Source organism: Carica papaya, chromosome 1, assembly GCF_054855325.1.
Source record: "Carica papaya isolate Zhongbai chromosome 1, ASM5485532v1, whole genome shotgun sequence".
NCBI classification, from domain to species: Eukaryota; Viridiplantae; Streptophyta; class Magnoliopsida; order Brassicales; family Caricaceae; genus Carica; species Carica papaya.
This window is the reverse complement of record NC_142309.1, coordinates 28271437-28289384: the sequence shown is the minus strand read 5'-3', so window position 1 is coordinate 28289384 and position 17948 is coordinate 28271437. Positions and strand designations below refer to the sequence as shown.

Sequence of the window (17948 nt, the reverse complement as noted above, 5' to 3'; positions counted from 1 at the left end):
TACCAACATGGTTTGCTCATTATGAATTTCTGCCCATATAGCTTGTAATTAAAATACCCTTTGGTACTTACACTACCATTATAATAAATACTATGATGGGTATCATAAATTAATTTCATAAAATTGTGAAATTTATTTATTTTTTTAAATAGAAAAGTGAAATGAAACCTTATTGTTATTATTCTGTTTATTTAATTTAAATGAAACACATTTCTTCCATACTATTTATACTATCTCTGTGTGTGTGCGTGTGTGTGTGTGTGTGTGTATATATATATGTTATATTGTTTATCATTTTAAAAAAAAAAAAAATGATATCGATTTTGATTCCTCTCTGCTTGCTATTCAAAATGGATGGCCAGTACACGGCTCTTTTATCTATCACATGTAACACACTAATAATTTTCTAAACTTAACAAACTCTATCCATCACCATAAAATACAACACTTGGACTTCCAACATATATACATATATATATATATATATAAGAAATTGATGGGTATTAAAAGTCACACGAGAATAAATAACTTTCTTTCTCTCTAAATTCTATTATTCATGAAAGTGAAACCTAAATTCTGAAAGATCAAACATAAATTCTTGGTAATTGGGTTTATACATACATATATATATATAGCTTGGAAATGGCTAGCTTTACCCTTTGAAGTCAAGTAATCATTTATCATATATAATACAACAAACCCATATCATATATAAGCATAATAATCATAATTTTCCCCAAAAAAATTGGAATTTATAACCCAAAAAAAAGTTGGCAAAGTTAATATTTTGATAAGAAAACAAATGCCATAATGGGAAATGCATTTTATCTTATTGTAAAGCATAAAGAACCATTCCTTATCTTATGTGCATCTACACCACCCATTTCTTTCTTCTCCTTTTGTCTTTCTCTTTGTTTTTTTATTAGTTCATGGGGGGGGACTGATTTTGATGGAGGCCTTACACTGTATGTGTTGGTTTCAAAATAGTGTTATATGAAGATTCTGAAATATTTATTACCCTACCAATTGCCATCATATAATATTCACCTTACATATTTATATTGATTGGAAATTAAATTATTTATTATGTATTATTTAACATTTCAAATAAAATTATAAAATATTAGTAAAATTTAAATTGTATGGATAATATTTATACAGTACGCCAACTCATTTGTATTTTAGTAATTTTTAATAATTTTTATTGTATGGAATTCATAAAAATATATCTGAATCTAAATTTAAAACAGTTATTGTGCTCGTATCAAATCAAAAAAAATTAGAACTAAATTGAAAGCATACTTGAATCCATAACGGAAGAAAGCTTCATTTTCTGCGATAAATCTTCCAAATGAGCACATAATCTTTTGAAGTCTTTTATCTCTATTTCTAATGATAGGATGTCATAATAGAAAATTTTACACGTGATTTAGGGACCATAACTGCATATTTATGAGCAAACATGTCTGTCAACTTTCTTTATTTCTAATTTGACTCATCACAAAATCAGAAATCACAAATTTGGTCTCCACACAAAAATAACTTACACTTTAGTTTGATAGATTAAAAGTCCGATATACCCTTAACTACATCATATCACTTTTAACCAGACTCAATTAATTTACACATATAAACCCACGTGTTAAATTTAAAATCTAATAATTATATCATTAACTACACAATTATGGTTTTGTATTTCTATTTGTTAACAAACAAATCATAAAAAAATTTGGACTTCAATTGAATATGAAAATGAAATCTTATTTTCATTCACAATTTTATTTTAGTTTGTAGTATACTCTTACTTTTTGTTCTTGCATCATAAAATTAAAATTTCGAATCAAATTTAAACCTATGTTTATTAACTTATAACAATTTCAACATTATCATGATTCTTGTTTATCCTATAAATCTTCTATCAAAAAATAAAACATAATAACAAAAATTAAGGCATGATATATTATGCATGTATGATTTATGTTTATTTATTTGAGTAATTCAATTATGATATGTATTTAATATATTTCTTAATCATTACATAATTAATTAATATTTCCTTTAATAAAATTATAAATTCTTATATAACACAAAATAAAAAAGAATTATATTGGAGAAGAAAAGGGGAAATTGGGTTTTGATACCCTCACCGTCTTATCAGTTGTCCAACTATTCAATCTCACCCCACCACTAATTAATTAAAAATTTATTTTTTTACAATTCATATTTATATGCAATTTAATTAATCGATATGTATGTATGTATATATATATATGTGTGTGTGTGTATATATATAAATTTCCTTCAAAAGTTTATATTGTTGTTTTGTTTTTGTTCTGTTTAAAGCCTAATTTTAAAGGGACAGAAAGTTCATGAGATTCTAATTTTAACCTCCAAACTTTGAAAGGTAAAAAAGTAGTGTGGGACAAAAAGTCACGTGTCGTACCAGAGGAAGAAAAACAAAAGAACAGATTTCTGTAAATTTTTGCAGTTAAATTTCTTACTAAATGAACTTGAAATTACATAATTCCAAACTATAATCATACATGGCCTTGCCCTTCTTTCAATTTCCTAAGAAACCCTTTTCAGGCTTCTGTTACATTTTGATCATATTGACAATAACTTAAAACTCTGATCCGTCGACTTTTGATTTTTGTTTTTTGTTTTTTTTTTTGTGTTGAATTAATTATTCTTCAGACTTGAATGGCTTGTAAGTTTTTAGGTCAAGAACAACTCCTGCAACAGACCCAGCAGCTGCAGCAATGGTGATGATAAGACAAGCAAAGCTCAACACTTGAAGACAAAGCCATCTGGTACTCCACTTTGGAATTCTCATCTGCTTCACGTACATTTCAACCGGGAAATACACTGTCAATGGCCAGAACCCTAAAGCTCCAAGCAACCCAACAATGTCGTTGAAGAAAGGAAGAAGCATTGAAATTAGCGTCGTCAAAATCACGAAGATTGTCCTCCAAACCAGTCTGAAGAGATTCAGTCTGTAGGGTTTAAAACCCGGGATGGGAATGTTGACATCTCTGTTGATGAATTCACTTTCTGGGAATCTTTCTTTTGCATGTTTTTCTATGAAGGCAAACAAGGGTTGACAGAAAACTTGGTATGCACCAATAAGGTGGATAACAATGGCGGCATTGGCTATGTCCAGAATCCAATATGGCTCCGAGAATCCAGTTCCGGTGAGGAGATTTCCAGGAGCAAAATCTCCGAACGCTGCATATCCCATGCACCCGCATAGCATGTAGAAAAGGGTCGTTACTCCTACACTTACAAAGGCAGCCTTGTTCATAGTTTTTGACTCCGATGGTGGCGATTTTATAGTGTCCTGTAAATATATTATAACACCACCATTTTCATCACACCCACATCATATATATACATATAATATAGAATCAGATGTATGTATTGTATAAGTACCTGAATTTCAATGAGGATAAGCGAGAAAGAATAGGCAAAAGCTATATCTCCAAGGGCTTGGAAGCTTCTCCATATTTTTTGAGTTTGTGTTACAGCGCCTACGCTTACTCCAGTTAGACTCCCCTTGATTTTTCCATTTGCTGTTCATTAATCAACCAAAAAGGTTTAGCTTCAAATTGGGTGTTTTTTTTTTTGTTTTTTTAAACAGAAATTTTATGTATATATATAAGTATACCTGCAGTTTTTGCAATGCCAAGGCCAAGGCCAATGGTGGAGTAAGTGAAGGACATGACGGCGGCGACAATGGAGAGCCACCATAGCTGGTCAAAGTCAGGAATCTGAGAGAAAATGATTTCAATAATTCCAAATGCAATCATGTAAGGGTTGCTGTTCATGTGGCAAGGATTCTTCCCACCGCTCTTGTGGCGACAGCTAGATTTCTTGATAGCCCTGTTTAATTAAAATTAATCAAAACACAATTCAAAACCAAATCAAACACAATCTCAAGAATCGATTACTGATAATTACTTACATCATGCTTATAGAGGCAGCAATGGTGTATCCTATCGCAACTCCAAAAAGATTCAAGTACTGAACCAACCCACAGAACTTGACTTTAACGCCGCCTGAGAAAATTTCAGAATTAAACAGAGAGATTAGTTGAGAAAACCCAGATGTGAAATGCAAAAAAAAAAAAAAAAAATGAAAACTCAGATGTGAATTGCAAAAAAAAAAAAAAATGAAAACCCAGATGTGAAATGTGAAGTACCAAGATGGGATTGGACAGCTTCCATGTAAGTATAGTTTCTTTTGCCAGTGTAAGGATCACCGGTGCGGTAACAGGCGGCGAGAAGAGTAGATGTGTAGTAAGTGACAAAGGAAAAGAGGAACATGACGGTCGGACCAGCCACCCATCCGAGCTGAGCAGTGGCCCAAGCCAGGGACAGAACCCCTGACCCAATAACTGCTGTTATAATATGCGCACTCGCAGTCCAAATCGTCCCTGCAAATTAAAAAAAAAAAAAAATTCATTTTCCTTTTTCCTTTATAACTTTTTTAAAAAACTAACCATATATATATATATATATATATGTTTATATAGATTTACCAGTTCTTTTGAGGCGACCATCATCGTCAAAACATTTAGAGCCTTGTGCATGTACATCGAGGGAAATATCAAGGGCAGAGTTCTGAACCATCTTTGTTTCTTCTTTTTAATCAAAGATACGAACAGAGGTAAGCCTTTGTTTCAGAAGATACGAAACAGAGAAACAGGGAAACAGAGAGACAGAAACCCGAAAGAACAAGAAAATAAAAACGATCACAGAATCTGTTAATATCAAGAAAGAGATAAAACAAGATTATACGAGATGGATAATCTGGTCCGTAGGTTGATGGATCTGGAAGTCCAGTTATGGGTGTATATGTGTCTGTATAACCAGTTTAATTGTCAGTACTGCAACTGAGACTTGAGATATGTAAATAGATACATGCATACATACACATACTCCTCCCCAGCATCACAAACCCCTAATAGAATTAGATCTTCTCTTCTCTTCTCTTCTCTTCTCTTCTTCTCCCAATTGAAACAGAAGAACCCAGACCCACAATAGAACAGAGGAGAAGAAGAGAGTGAAATGATGAATATTCAGCAGAGGTGGGAGAAGATGGTTCGTAATAATATATAGACACACCTATATATATAGGGTGAAAAGAGGTGTAAGGGGCTGTATAAGCACGTGGTGTAAGAAGAGAGTGACGTACACCATTGGATCGACTCAGTTTCTTTCGATTTGGTCTGGTCTATCACACGTCTTGGACATGGAAATTGAAAACTTTTTTTCTTTTAAAAAAATGTGATAGAAATGTCTTCTACAATTTCAATTATTCATGGCTGCCCCACAGACCCTCCTTCTCCAAAAACTTATATATATATATATATATATCAACTTATAAAGAAGATGATAAAACAAAATCCATAGTAATAAAAGAAGATCTCTGGTTCCAGATTGCCCTTTGTTTTTTTTTCCTTTATTACCACCTTTTTCTTACCTCTTCGTACTATTCTTTTTTTTTTCCTCTTCCCCCCCATTTAAACTCTATATGTAATTATTTTACTTCTATTATCAATTGATTAACTTAATTATTATATTCATGAATTTAATGCAAACTTTTAACCCAGAAGAGAATATATTTTTTAGGTTTAGGAATGAGCAACGAGGCATATTTTAATTTTCATACCTACCCTCTCTATTAGAATAACATTAATTATGTACAATAGGAGATGTATGAAAGATTAATTTTCTATCTACACACACCTTATATATATATATATATATATGCTGGTTAAATATTATTATCAACCTCATTAGAAATGAATTCTATTATATCATATTATAACATCACTCCAACATTGCATCGATACAATTTTGTAGTTTGACATATAAAATCAGGCCTTCAAAAAACATTCAAGTAAGAAAGCTAATTTAGGGTGTTACCTTAAATGAAGTTTGTGTGGCAGGCTGGTTATGCTTGTAGCTCTTTGATATGTGTAGAGCAACTCCTTATATGTGAATGGTGGAGTGTAAGTATGTATGTATGTATGTATGTATGTATGTATGTATGTATATATATGTGAATGGTGGATTGATGTTATGTGGGTGTGGGTGTGGGTGTGTTTGGAATGGAGGAGAGAGTTGGTTTATATAGTGAAGAAGGAGAAGAAATGAAATAGTAATGGAGAAAGAAAAGAGGACCTTCGAATTGAAACTCTCACGTGTGTGGCTTCTCATCCATCCTTAATTGAACCCCGAATATGGTTCCTTCTATTCATTATTTTTTTACAGTATCTTTTTATATATATATATATATATATATTTTCCAGTCAAATCTTTCTTAATATATATTAATTTTTTAATTAAATTTGTCTCACCACTTTGGAATTTTTATTAAAATTAAATGTCCAAATTGCCAATTTCATATAATATAATATATATATATACATGTATATATGTATAGCTGGACAATAATTTAGTATCAAAATATTCTCCATCTTCAATTAGTTCCCTGTGAATGAGGAAAAAGAAAGGTTATTAGGCTAAGGGAATTTGTGACCGTATATACCGCATGTCCTCTTAACTATTTATTAATTATTAATTTCTTCTTCTTCTTCTTCTCTTTTATATATATATATATATATATATTTAATATTTAGTTAGTAAGTACATATTAATAACAACATAATTTCATAATAAAAATATATACATGTCCGACTTTATTCAAAATTTTTATAAAAATTCTTGAAAATACCAACAAGTAAAATATATGATAATATGTATATTTAAGTATAATTATATATATATATATATTGTTGTTTTAAATATAAGTGGAATCTCTAAGAATCCATTAATGAGAATGGATTGAAAAAAAAAGTTTAAACCCAATATCTATCGCGATGAATATAAGTACGAATTATATATGTTGATTGTGTATCGATAAAATCATTCAATTTAAAATAAAAAAAAAACCATAAATTTAAATAAAAGAACTTACTTCACCTACGAATAAATATTTCGTAATGATTTCATAAAAAAATAAAAAAAAAAACGATTTATTCGCTTTAAATTAAAAAATAAAATGTACATTTATATATATATATAGTAGCATACTAATTATATCACCACTATATATAGGAGGGGGTAAATTAACACAAATTTGAAAAATGTGGAACACACTCGGCATTTTCTTGTGTTCATCATTTAGAAACCCACTTAAAAGATTTTCTTAGTGCCCTATTTTTTTAATATGCTAATTAGGTCTATTAATTTTTTATTTCAATTTATGAAATTAACATAAAATTAGATATTTGCCTGTTTAACAAGATTACTGAAAAATAAAGTAAATTTAAAATTTTCATCATAAAAAAATACTACTTAATTAATTAATTTTAATAAATAAGTTTGTTAACCTATCTGCGATGTACGAGAATATTATCATAACGAAATTTTTTTTTATTCCTAATATCGTCTGTAAATGTAGTCACATTGTCGAACCGCATAAAATTTTTTGAATTCTTTTATTTTTATGATTATTCTTATGTGATTGTGCATGCTTTACGGTAGCTTATGTGATAATTTTATATTAATTTAATGAGTTTTTTTTTTATAGTTTTATAGTTAAAAATTTTGTATAAATATGATTAATTATTTTAATTTTTGAATTTTCTATGTTAATTTTAAATTAAATGTGTTGTTAAAAAAAATATAAGGGTTGGATTGATTAAGTCCACATCTTCTTTCACTTCAATTCGGTCTTAGTTTGAAAGTTTTACACTTTAAATCTATGGTCTAATTTGATTTCAAATCAATCTTGAATTTCTAGTCTAATTTGATTTTAAATTGATTTAGTGCTCGTATATATACATATACACACAAAATTACAATGATGAATTTGTTTAAAATTGTAAATTTTATAATTTTTATTTTATTTTATTAATCATGCAATACATATATATCAATCATAACGTAATTTTTTAATAGATTCGTATAAAAGTATATAACATAATTCAAATACATAATCTTTTATATATATAGAATGATAAGTACAATTATCTAAGGGATACACCACATCAATGTTGAATTGTCTTAAAGTTTGGATGTAATTGAAGGAGTATAAATATACATCTTTCCAAGGCATATATAGATGTAGATGTTTACTCTTTCTATTCTTCATACACGTATGGATGAAGACAAAGAAATATGGTGTAAAGTATATATATATATATATCTACATATATATATGCAGGAAGGACTTGTTAATTCAATACTTTCTTTTATAATAATATTCCTTCTAATCCATCTTAAAAAAACTATTGCAGAAGAATCATCTCGTTGTCCTCCAAAAAATGCTTAGCCTGTTGCTACATCTAGATAACATACACTAATCAAACATCATAATATGTACACATTATATATGTAAATCAAATTTGAAGCTAGATATTAATTTCATGTACCTTCACTGGTATGCATGCATGTATGTATGCCGTGCTTTCTATGGGGGCATTATATATATGTATATATATATATATATATGTTATTTAGTGATAAAGAATATTATTATATTAAGTTTTTATTAAATGAGACTAAATTCTTCAAAGACTCAATCTTCTTTTTTATGTCAAGTAAAACATTTTATTAATATATATGTATTTATGTCTGGTGAGAGGACCAAACTAAGAATATTACGGCTAGATGGTTATAACAAAACTTAGTAAAAAAAAATTAGTGAAGGTTTGAGCGAGCGACGAGTTTTATAAGACAACAACTGGGGCGAGAATCACTTAAAATTAGATGAAAAGTCTAATGATATACAGAATCTATACTATATAAACCAGTCGACATATATATACACCTTATCGTGGTTTACGATTTTTATTTGAGCAAAAGTATTTAAAAACCTTCAAGCATTATTAATAAGTGATTCGATGGATGAGAGTAAAAGAGAAAAGCATGTAAGTGATTCATTATTTCAAGCACCATAGAGAGAAAGTATTGATCGCCATGTGTAAGAGAAGCACAAGTAATTATCTCTCTTGTTGCTGTTTGATTCAAATAAGTACACATTGACATAGTTAGGTTTGATTATTGAGTCTACTATTGATAGATACATATAGCTTTAACTTATCGAATATGTTACATGTGATGTATAGATTTTTTAGCATGTAGACTCTGATTTTGCTAATAGCAAAGATAATATATGATTAGTGATGCATAATAAAATATTTTATAAAATAGTTGAGCATAAGACTTTACTATATCTTTTGATTGATTAGGTCAAAAAAAAAAATCTAATTTGTCACTGTGAGTGAGGATACCCTGACTATTTTAATGTCACAAGGTGAGGTGTAATGTAATAGCCTTATCAAGGGACATTGTAGGAGCAGATGTTGTGTTGTGTATGCTTTCATTTGTCCATAAAACCTACATGGGAAAATAGCATTATTAGGATTACTATAACAAATACTTAGCAAGCTTGATGAGGAATAAAATATCATTAGAGCTTATGTCAACGAAGGATTTAGGATAACTAAAATAACAATCAATTTATGATTTTTCTTTTCAAATATGGGTGTTTGAATGAATTAATGTTATTATAACTCGATTTGTATGCTGACTTAATAAAGTACTCTCAATTTAGAGTAAAGTTCTAGCTCCAAGAATCCAGAGAATTGGTTTATACATAAATGGGAAGATTGATTATGTGAGAGGCGATACGAGTAGGGAATCCTTGTTATAATGGGGGAATGAATATTCTATGTTTTTATGATGGGGGGTATGAGACTTTGTACACTAGTAAGATAGGGATTCTCGAGTATTGGTAGAGTAAAGTTAGGTAGAGCATGTATCCATGGGTCCACCAATATGTGAATGGTAAAAGCAATTCCTATAGATTTATAATCGCCTAATGTTAAAATTTTCGTACTTTTCAAAAGATTTTTTTTATAAAGTAGACTCTTTTGATTTCAAAGAATAGTATAATAGAGATAAGCTTTTAAGGTATTTTACATGTAATAATTGTGTTTGTAATTGGTTGCTGGTTGGAGGAGAATCTGTGCTAGTTTGGCCAAGAGTGCTAGGTTAAAATGATGACATAACAATTTATATGAAAAATATAGTTATAAAATGAGTAATTATTACTTATACCAACAAAAAATTTAAAGCTTTAACATAACGACTTCTTTAAATAATTATATAAAAAGATATATATAAAAAGAGTTTCGCATAAGATATGATCCATGACTTGTATTAATCAAATTATTTTTTTTTCAAGTGTTTGTAATTATTTTATTAAGTCATCAAATATTTTGTAAAAGAGAATGTATAAATAAATAAAAGAATGTTGATAAAATATCACGATGAGTTACTAATAAGCTGGAGTTGATTTGAGTTGATGATGTTTTAAGGGATGATGTGGGTGATTTTCTTGCCATTTTGTTTAAAAACGTCAACATTAAGGATTTCAACTTTTCAAAACTTTTGGTAATTGTAGAAGCTCTTAAATATATTTGTTTTTTATTTGAACCATGTATTCAATAGTATTATTATTGAAAATGATATTTTTCTTGAGTTAATAGTACTTTATAGATACATTTTATTATCCATAATAATATATTAGATAACTATTAAAGGAGTATAGATCCATTATAATTTACAACCCGACTGTAAAAGAGTTTGTGTCCTAGACCATTAACCTATTGACCTCACCTATAACAATCCTGATTGAAAAAACCTTAATGATCCATTTAGGCTTTATTGAGGCAGGTATGCCAAAGCATAACACAAGTCGCTTTTAGATAACCTAGCAACTGCTAACCAAAGCACTACATATGAGTTATCTTCAATTAAGGAATCCCTAACAATTGTTACCTCTTCTCCTCCATCCGTAACAAAGTTGTTATGAGATAATTAGTCCTACAAATAAGACCCAGACTATGGGCAAATAACAGTAATGAAGACGAGATCTTGAGACGAAAGTTGTGGATATGGAGGGTGAGCACGGATGGTTGATGTAGGGACAAAAAATAAACTAACAATGGAGGATGAGGCTTACGAACAGTGTTTCAAAGAAAAAAAAAATAGAGAAGCATAAAGTTTAACGATATAAAATTATTGATGGAGGGTGTTATACAACTCCATCTTTAGTCATAAAACTAGTGTGCTACAATTATTGTGACTTGAGAAGTGTTATGGCAACGAAGCATTTATGGAGAATTGTGCATCTTCAACTTCTCGAGATCCTAAAGTAACTAAATTGGTTTATTAAAAATTTTAAAACATTTAAATAAGTTCATGTACTATTATTTTATTATCTTAATCGTTATACTTAAATAAAAACTTATTTAAATTTCTAACCGTTAATTTTCATTAACATTATTAGTGAGAATGCTAATTAGTGATTTGATTGCGTTCGATAAACTTTATTTTTTTTCCTTTTATTTAATTAACATAGAAATTGGAGGTTAGTAGGGAAAAACTTTTTAATAATCCATTCATGATGAAAAAATTGGGGTGTGACTAATTAAATAAAATCAAGTTTATTTTTACTTTTATTTTTAAAAAAGTAGAGGGTATCTTTTTGTTGGTCATAGCTGAAATATTTGAAGAGACTTGAATCTTTTTTTATTTTTTATTTTGAGGGTAGAAAATTATATAGCTTTCTTGAAAAGCCAAACAAGAGTGAGTGCTTCTTAAAGCTCTTGAGAAGTGCTTATATATATATATATGATACATATGTATGTGTCATGGATGAACAAGTACAAAAAGCAGAGATAATAAACATTCTAAAAGTAATGTAAAATAGAGGACACATATTCAATAATTTTTGTCTTTGCCTTTGATCCAACTACTCTACTATTCTATTTTCTTTCTACTTAATTTATAAACAAATTAGTTATAATTTATATAAATACTTTTAATTTAATAATGATTGAATATTTCAACCTTGTTCGTTATCAAGATATATAATATTATACTAATTAATAATTTCGTTATTTTTTTATAATATTATCGTGGGTTCGAATTGAACTATTCGTTCTGTGTGTATTTTTATTATAACGTTAATTATATTATTTCGCTATATTATTAGCAAGTTGATTATGTTGTAATTAGCTTTAAAATGATAATTAATTAATAAAATATATAAATTTTTATTTTTAAAAAATTAATTACTCTAAAATCCCATGTTCTTCGTAGATGGATAGGTGATAATTGGTGGATCGCCAACTTGGCTGCATGAACTTCATCTTCATTCAGCCAGAAAGGTTATCAGGTTTTGGATTGAAAGATACATCTACATGTGTATGTATATCCATATATATATATATATTATATTATATATTAAACTAGTTTTTTAAGTGCCCAGAAAGGTCCATATATATATATATATACAAATATAATCTAGAAGATTTAAAACACAAGTTCTCTGCATTAAGTTAATGAAATTAAAGCATAAATTCTTGTGTTTGTGTGGGTTGTTGGATAGCTTCATTAATAATATTCATGAAACTAAATGAAGGATGGATAACCATGCAATTATCAACTTGTTTGCTTTCTCTTGCTCCATACCCAAAAAGTTCATTCATCTTCATCTTACCATTTTACCACTACTATATCTATCTACTTCATCACAATAATATAAATAATCGTATATGATATGTATTATATATCTACTTATATTTTTATATTCCAAAACATTAGATTAATTCTCTGTATCCGAAAAAGAAAAGGGGTTTTTTTTTTTTTTAAATTTATATTTGTTTTCTTTTTGACTAAATTCTCTGAATGAATATCCAAAAATAATAACTATAATTGAGAAGATCATTGTCTTTTGAAATATCATGTTCTTGAAGATAATTATAATCTTGAAAATCAGGAAACAATTAGGAAGATTAATATATATATATATATGTATATGTATTATGGAGTGTGAAAGGAAGAAGCTATAAGCAGCAAATTGTATAGAATTTTCTTAATTAGCTTCTCTTACACTGTGTTGGATTCTAAAAACATATAATTACTATATATTAATCATCAACTTGCTTGACATTAACGATTAGTTTTCTTTATGTAACATATGGAAAAAGAAATCAACTTTGGAAAAATTGCCAAGTGTGAAAGGAATAAGTAAATTGTAAGTTAAATATTAACAGAAGCTAAAGGAAAACTTTAAATTTGATGAAATTCCCCGTCAACACGAAAAAATGACGTCACGAGAAGATTAATGTACTCGAAATTTTACTACTTTTGATAGAATATTTATAATTCTGATATAATTTACGTACCCGCTTAACAAAATTTAAGTGTTAATTTATAAATAAATAAATAAATAATTTTATTTTTTGAGTTCAACGTAATATACATATCTTTTGTTCTAAGAGTCGAAACTAAAATTTTTTAATAATCGTTTGATCAAAAATTTATCGGTTAAAAGATAGTAAATCGAACGAAAAATGTAATATATCGAGTAATGTATCAGGGTGGTTGAATGTTCTGTCTATATAAACAAATGTAGGGGAAACATATATTATATATGAGTCAATGATTTAAATAGAAAGTACAAATTAGTTGATGTGTGTAGACAAAATAAAATAATAGTAAAGTATGAAAGAACATAACCCTTTGAAGGTATTGTCAAAAGTTGAATGATTTGGGATTGAATTGATTCGATTAATGCATAAAATTAGTAATGCAGTCTGTTTGACAAACAACCAAAAGAAAATTTAATTTCAAGACAACACAAATGTTGACTTTTGTGGCAAAAAGCTATATTTGCTTCCATCATTTTTGACTCCACACCCACCTCAACTCTAAGACACATGCATTATTGAATTGGTTCATTTATTGAAATTTTGTTTAAAATGGTTTATATATATATATATATATACATATATATTTCAATCAATTTTAGGGAATGTTGTATTAATGCATCTTGTAAATATACTAATTACTAAAATCAAATTGAATTGTGAAAAAAATGAAGAAAGAGCATTCTTACCTTCTAAATGATCTCTTGTGGGTTAAATTTAATTTAACTTGTTAAGATATTAAAATTAAAATTACCTTTTTATGAAATAGTTTTGTGAAAATTACTTAGAGAGAGAGAGAGAGAGAGAGAAAAAAGTGTAAAGAAATAGAAGGAGAATATTGAAGCTTGTTTTAATGGTTTTAAAATCTTAGCTTTAACTTTAAGCTTGCTAAATTCTTCAATGAAGTTTTGACACTACATGTATTATAATGTACTTTAGTTGTGTTTAGAATAAATTATCATTTTAAGTGCTTATATATTGTGGTTTAATTCCTATATCTATTACGTATGACTCAGTATTCTTTTTTATCTAATTGTTTTAATTATGATACGTAAAACTAATGGTTTTCATAATAGAATATAGTTTTTAATCCTTATAATTTGTCTTAATTTAAAAATATAATTTATTATCTTACAATTTCACTGATAGATAAAAAAAGATAATTATATTAATTATATGAATTAATATAAATTTCACATGATTTTAATATTATTTTATATAATTTTTTAAAATTACTTATAAATAAATATATTAAATTTGAGAGAAATTTTAAATATTTTTAATATACTTATATATATATATATATATATATAAAATATGCTTTCAAAATATCTAATTATCCAAATATTCAAAGCTCAAATGATCTAATCTTTCAAAATTGGGATAAAACATTTAGACAAAATCAACCCGTAATCGTCTTGATAAGGTTAATTAATTAGCCTAATTGTACAATAATGCATGTTACGTACATATATATATATATATATACATATATTTATAGACATAACTCTTTTTAATTTGTACACGTATTTGATATGTTTGGTGGGAAACTATACATAAACGAGTATTTTACTATAATTTTTGTTTAATTAATAGACAAAATTATACGTATCTACTCTTTGGAATTTAATCAAGAATACTAAATCCTCTATATTATTTACCATGTAGATATTATATATATATATATATATACATATATGCGGCAACACGAAGTTATATCAACATGGGATAATTAATGTTTCAAATTTCAAAATGAAAACAACTTTGACCGCATAGAAATTATTCAAAGTTTGAGAATAAGAATTAAAATGAAAACCACAGAGATATTGATTTATGAGATAAAGAAAAAATAGTAGCCGTAATTGGATAAACAAAATAACAAGCAAAAGAATATATTCAAATACTACGTCGTTTTCGTTAACTGAATAATTTCAGACCTTCACAAAATTCAATAATTGAACCAACCACGTACAAAACGACATTCCTAATAAATGCTATTAACATCAATTATTAGTGAAGTTATCAAACACATAAAAAATAATTCTGATCAGACCCACCCCCACGTTGTTCATTTATTACTTATTATTGAAGTTATAATTTTTAATAAAGTATATAATTTATAAAATTAATTCTTAATTTTTATAAAGAAGTTTTCTTTTATATAATTTGGTACCACCCAGAATTCCAAAAATGGAATAAACACTAAAGGTGGCATATATATATATATATATACGTATATACATATATATATATATAGAGAGAGAGAGAGAGAGAGATGAGTGTGGGAAAGCTAAAGTCCTTAATGGACGGTGGTAGTTGGTCAACGTTTCCGCAAGGAGGAAGATGGGTCGGGTAGGACCCACTTGGAGATTTGTTGGTAAAAGTGGGTGATTGTGATTCGACGGTCAACGATGGACGTCTACTATCACTTTTTTTTTGAATTTTAATTTTAATTTATTTAAATTAAACGTCTCGTCTTCTTTATTTATTTGTTTTTTAGGTGGCGGGTGACGGGCAGCCCGCAAGTTGGTTGTTACGCAGTCGTTTTATCATCTCGCTCGAAGCTCTCGACACTTTTTGTGAAATTACCAAGAAGAAATTCTCTTCATTTGCTGCTGGTTATGGAGGAAGTGAGGTAAAGACTGCGACTTGACTCGGCCGAGCGGCGTATGAGACGACTCGGTCACCGTAGATAGTGGAGAAGACGAACGACCGCCACTGGGTTGGGTTCTTCCGCATCACGTTGAATTTTGCAGCCATGTTTCTCGAGTTCTTTAGTCAACTTCTGCTAGTACAGTAATATACACTCAAGACTATATAATTTTCATATAAAAAAAAAAAAAAAAGAGAAAGAAAAGTTGGGATTAAACACGTGTTAGTAAGTCAAGTGTTGGTGGTATTTCAAGAACCGAATGATGAATTTAATTAATTCATTTTTTGAGAAGACGACTCCTCGTATTTAAGGTGCGGGCATTACCCACTAGGATACACTTACTCATTTATTGTATTCTCTTCAATACATAATCTTTAGGAATACCGAGATTATATCTATTTCTTAATGTCGAAATTATAATCTTTTACAAAAACATATAATTATGTGTCACGCTCATATGTAAGGTGTAAGAAAATGATTAGGATGAAGATGTTTGTTTCTATATGTACACATAAAATTGCGGTCTAAGAAAAATTGGGAAGCAATCATAACTATAAAGAGAGAGAGAGAGAGAGAGAGAGAAGTAGAAGAGATTTGGACGGATGACAAGAAGAAAGATTACCAAGAGATTTGGAAAGTTGTCATTAAAAAGAAACTTGGAAGACTTAAAATTAGAGCAAGTGGGTTAAATGGGCAATCATCCTCAACACCATATAAAGATTTGCCAACCTCATAAACCCACTGCTACAATGCCTCCTACTCTCACTAGCCTATATATATATATATATATATATATATATATATATATATATATATTCATTAATTTTAAAGTTAAACTAAACAATTCATGTGATGGAAGTTGAATTTATATATAATTTTATTATATTTGAAATCATATATTCCATCAACATTGATAAAATTTGAAATATATTGTTCCAATTCTATATGGAATTTCATGTATACACATTTTCTTTTGTCATCTCACAATAATTTACATATTTTTCTAGTTAGACTAAACCTATTAAAGACTTTATTAATATGTTCAAATATTAATCTATTGAAGATTTTAAAGTTTTATCATGTAAATTTTATTGACCAAACTCAAACTATCATTTATTTAATTTAAAGATTTCCTTAGATAATAGTGTGTGTGTGTGTGTGTTATTTTTCAATGAGTTAAAAATAGAAAACTTGCAAAAAAGAATATGCTTGAGAAACACGTTTGGTGTTTATAATATTACGCGTTCTTGCGCTTTAAACTGCAACTAAAAAGTTTCTCAATGATAATCATCTAAAGTTCATGTCAAATAATTAAAAATAAAATAAGATTTAACATAACAAGTTGTTATGTTAGTAATGTTTTACCAACTCGGAACTCTTTTGGGCGAAACACGTGTAGAATGACCTATAATTCAAGTAACTCCTGCAAATGAGAGTGAAAAATAAGAAGTTTCCTCCTTTCATGTAAAGTTTTAAGCTCCTACTCCTCGTGGCAAAGAAACAAAGGATTGAGTAACCTATGCTTAAAATCCTTCCAAGTAAAAGAAAAGTCGAGCATGGTAGTTTTGATAATACAGTTTAAGGATATCAGGGGCTTATCTCGTTGGGGGTTTGTCTTTGATGTTGATCTGCTTTCTTATAGGCTCATCTATGTCAATCCATTTGCCACATTCTTTGCACTTCTTAGCGTGCCAACTATTTAGTCATTTTGGGATAACAACAATGGCAATTCAACATTGGAGGGTCTTTGTGAAGGAGTACCCATGATTTGTATGCCATTTTTTACTGACCAAAAGGTGAATGCAAGGTATGCTAGAGATGTTTGGAGGGTTGGGTTGGGATTTGAAAGTGGGAAATTAATTGAGAGAGAGAAGATTGAGAGGGTGATAAGAAAGGCAATGGTGGGTGAAGAAGGGAAGGAGATTAGGAAGAGGGTTTTGGAATGGAAGGAGATGGCTAGGGTCTGTTTGGGGGAAAATAAAGGGTCTTCATTTCAATCATTGG

General features: G+C 28.6%; 1 protein-coding gene across 2 annotated transcripts; it reads right to left on the bottom strand.

Moving 5' to 3' along the window:
• Positions 1-2469: 2469 nt before the first annotated feature.
• AAP3 (amino acid permease 3) lies at positions 2470-6082 on the bottom strand. 2 transcript variants are annotated; one of them, XM_088208310.1, is made up of 8 exons: positions 4932-5116; positions 4797-4859; positions 4538-4639; positions 4199-4432; positions 3962-4055; positions 3665-3879; positions 3430-3569; positions 2470-3337 (listed from the first exon to the last, which is right to left on the bottom strand). In XM_088208310.1, exons 1-8 carry the CDS (start codon positions 4948-4950, stop codon positions 2684-2686), a joined length of 1521 nt encoding a protein of 506 aa, XP_088064436.1. In that variant the 5' UTR covers positions 4951-5116; the 3' UTR covers positions 2470-2683. The 2 variants fall into 2 exon arrangements, with proteins under 2 accessions (XP_088064436.1, XP_021896437.1); XM_022040745.2 differs by lacking the exons at positions 4797-4859; positions 4932-5116 and adding an exon at positions 5928-6082.
• Positions 6083-17948: the final 11866 nt, after the last annotated feature.